Raw genomic sequence first — 3,776 nt, forward strand, 5'->3', positions numbered from 1 at the left:
GCTATTTTCAAAGGATTTTCATACATCTATCTATCTATCTATATATACATTTCTAAACCCAAAACCCCCCAAAAAAACCTGCCACTGTGTGGGACTAAACACAAAAACAACATATCAATGTCACTAACAAGACACGCCACAACGTGCAGAATTACTACGCGCAGTCTGTAGGCCACTTCATACTGCTCAGCACACATCTGCCCCCTCGCAGCATAATTCATTGCGGCCAACACAAACTCACAACATTACAGTCGGCCATGTTGTTCCTTAGCGTCATCGCCGACCACCGCCCAACGAGACCCAAGTGAGGTCAGACAACACACTCCATATTTGGGCATAGCTCCATTGGGAACATCTCCTATTATGGCTTTATATAACCGCCCAACGAGACCCAAGTGAGGTCAGACAACACACTCCATATTTGGGCATAGCTCCATTGGGAACATCTCCTATTATGGCTTTATATATTATAGAGACCAACAAACACAAAGCCCCGCGCAGCGGCTAGGGGGGAGGGGCGCGCAGCGCCCCGACCCTCTATTTTATACATTTGAAAACTTGTGAAATGGGACTTTCTGCATAACGACGAGTACTTTTACTTTTGGTACTTTAAGTACATTTTGATACCAATACTCATGTACTTTCACTCTGTAATAATTTTGAGCTCATCGCAGCCCCAGTCCTCATAACTGCCGTCAGGGAGGTACATTTGGAATTCCAGACTTCACATTGTATTTCACATTGCAGTATAGAGCACCGAAGTCTGACGTAAATTACACATCCTAGGTTTTGTCTACCTGGTTTACGGTTTTCCACCCCCATTCTGAATCCCCATAGACGTATTTAATATCGCGTCAAATAAGAACTGTGTTCCAAAAATAAACAAATACCCTGGCGGTTTTACTCTTATGGATATGAAGCATCAACTGACGGTGAGAAAACGCTAATGTTACTTCCGCCGAATTAGTTAAAGTTTCGCCAGAAGCAGACTGTATCAAATATAAGTGACTGACTATCATAAACGATACAGAACCTCCTCCCTGACAATATCGCCAAGACAGTTTGTTTATTTTTGGACCACAATTCTTATATGAGACGATTCTATGATGACCCAATGTTATTCTCCATAGAGAAATTACTTTACGACCCAGGGGATAAACGAGTGACATCAGGACTTCTGTACTCTTTAACTTAAGTAAAACATTTTAGTACTTTTCCCACCACTGGTTTTGCTGGGGACAGATGTACATCACTTGGTTCTCTTCCTCGTGCCAAGATGAGCTGTTTTTTATAGCAAGTGCAGGCTAACATGGTTGTGCTGAGACATCGCGCCTTCAGGAGCAAAAATTAAAATCATGTTCAGATGATTAATTTCACGTTCATGTAATGAATGCTAATTAATGTGCATTGCCCCTTCCGCACGCACGCACACCATGTTATTACTGCACTAACCAATTATGTTACATGTGGGAGGTATACTGTAGCTATGTTAAAGTTACAGGATAACACATACTGTATGAGGAGTTGGACTGATGTCCTTTTGAGATCTTTTGGGGTCACCCTGCCGTGATCATGTCACCATGGTCACCAGGTTTTTTGTCATGGTTTGCCAGTTTTTTTTGTCATGTCACCATGCTGGCTTGTGGTGGACATTTTTGTTAAAATTATATTCTTGCCATGAGTGGACAATAATATTACCAGAAACACATAAAGAGCTAGCCCTAATATACTGTATAGTACAGTGGTCAAGGGACCTTCGGGGTTCCTTGAAGGTGTCTGTAACTCTGAGAGTGGTACCAATGGAACCAAATGGACCCTGTGTGTGTGCGCGTGTGCGTGTGTGCGTGTGCGTGTGTGTTTTGGGGTCCAATTTTGATGCAGTATGATAAAGCTAAAGAATAATTCTTAGGTCATATAGGTGGTGTTTTGATGAAAATTAGAATACCAAACATTGGTATGGTGATTATTTTTTTAAATGTTTAAAGGCAAAATCCAAACCATGCAAAAACTGCCAAAATAGCCCTAGACTCGAGTAGCGCTCGGGGAGCAGTTTGGGGTTAAGTGTCTTTCTCAGGGACACTTTGACACACAGACTGGGCCGACCAGGGGTCAACTGGCAACCTTCTGATTACCTGATGGCCTCTCTACCCACTCAGCTACTGCCACCCTCTGTGGTTATATGTGGTTAAATCAGACTGACCGGAGGGAAGATCACATGAAAGCCTATAAATGTTTCCAACAGCGCTGTAAGGGCCTGCAACCCGTGGTATATATATTATCTATGTATCTATGTATATCTATAAATTCTAGGAATATGTCTGTTTGTCTGTCTTTATCTCGGTTTTTGCCCAAATATGGAGATTACAGAGATCACAGTACTGGTGTCACAGATGACTGACATCATTCCAAGTTCTCTGAAAATGGGTACTGTACTAGTACAGTGGTTCTCAAAGTGGGGTCTGAGGACTCCCAGATTATGTTCCAGGAGGTCCCCAGCACAATGAGTTAAGATCACTTTAACCATTATCCATTTTTCATACTTTGACTACTTGAAGATAGCAGATCTAAAAGCTCTCCTCAAGACCTGTCACAATGGGGCACGTTGTGAGCTTGTACATAATAATGCTAAAACATTTTTTAATCTTGAAGCAGACATCTTCTCTTATGGGGCTCACTTGCACAAACTCTTCCCAAACAGGGTTCCACGATCAAATACATAACATTTTAGGGATCCTTGCGCTGTCTGCACTAGTACTATCAGGACATGTCTGCACAAATGGGCGTTGTTTGGCAACAGTTTGTGTGGTTGTTCGACGTCAGACCAGAGCTCAGACGTCAGTCTATATTAGACGTCCAGCTTCCATCAGTCCATCACTCTTTGCTGTCACATGATGTCGCATGCTTCAACAACTGAGGTAGTCATTATAACCTGAACCAATGAACACAATATAATTGACACAATCTTAAAAGCTAGCAACATGTCAGACATCGAAGACAACTTCGACGACGTCGATTTCGACGACGCCGAAGACGAGGGGTTGGAGGGGCTGGACGACCTGGAGAACGTGGAAGACGAAGACCAGGACCACGTGCAGATCCTGCCGGCGGGAGAGGGCCAGCAGGCCAACCAGAAGAGGATCACCACCCCGTACATGACCAAGTACGAGAGGGCCAGGGTGCTGGGGACCCGGGCCTTGCAGATAGCCATGTGTGCCCCGGTGATGGTGGAGCTGGAGGGGGAGACGGACCCTCTGCAGATCGCTATGAAGGAGCTGAAGAGCAGGAAGATCCCCATCATTCTCAGACGGTACCTCCCTGACGGCAGTTATGAGGACTGGGGCTGCGATGAGCTCAAGATCATTACAGACTAGAACAGGGGTCTACAGGCCAAGGACCCCTTAGCTGAGAGAGAGATGAAGCAGGGACCCCCCACTCAGTGTTGCCAGATTCTGTGAGAGAAACAAGCAACCAGGTCTAGGAAAACCAGCCCAAAAGAAGCGACTATGGGGCACGTGAGCACTTTAACATATACATCAGCTATTTGAAAATAGCAGATCTACAAGCTCACAACGCGTTGCGCAAAAGCTGCCTCTAAAGGGTTAGTTCAGATTTTTTGAGTATTTTCTGTAGGAAATACTTACCATTAATGTAGTGGTTGCAAAGGTATTAATTGATTGCCCGAGTCCCGTGGTCAGAGTTATGGTCCGTTTCTGATAAATATGAAGTAGTTCCGGTAGTTTAGTAGATTTGGTGGGGGCCGCTCATTAAAAATAATA

General features: G+C 44.3%; 1 protein-coding gene across 1 annotated transcript; it reads left to right on the top strand.

The window, feature by feature from the left end:
* Positions 1-2,978: 2,978 nt before the first annotated feature.
* Positions 2,979-3,371, top strand: LOC311046225 (DNA-directed RNA polymerases I, II, and III subunit RPABC2-like; the record flags this gene model as incomplete). The annotated part of the gene is made up of 1 exon (XM_084058426.1): positions 2,979-3,371. One exon carries the CDS (start codon positions 2,979-2,981, stop codon positions 3,369-3,371), a length of 393 nt encoding a protein of 130 aa, XP_083914552.1.
* Between the last annotated feature and the right edge of the window lie 405 nt (positions 3,372-3,776).

Source organism: Gymnoscopelus microlampas (genome assembly GCF_963454915.1).
Source record: "Gymnoscopelus microlampas genome assembly, chromosome: 1".
In the NCBI taxonomy this organism is placed as follows: domain Eukaryota; kingdom Metazoa; phylum Chordata; class Actinopteri; order Myctophiformes; family Myctophidae; genus Gymnoscopelus; species Gymnoscopelus microlampas.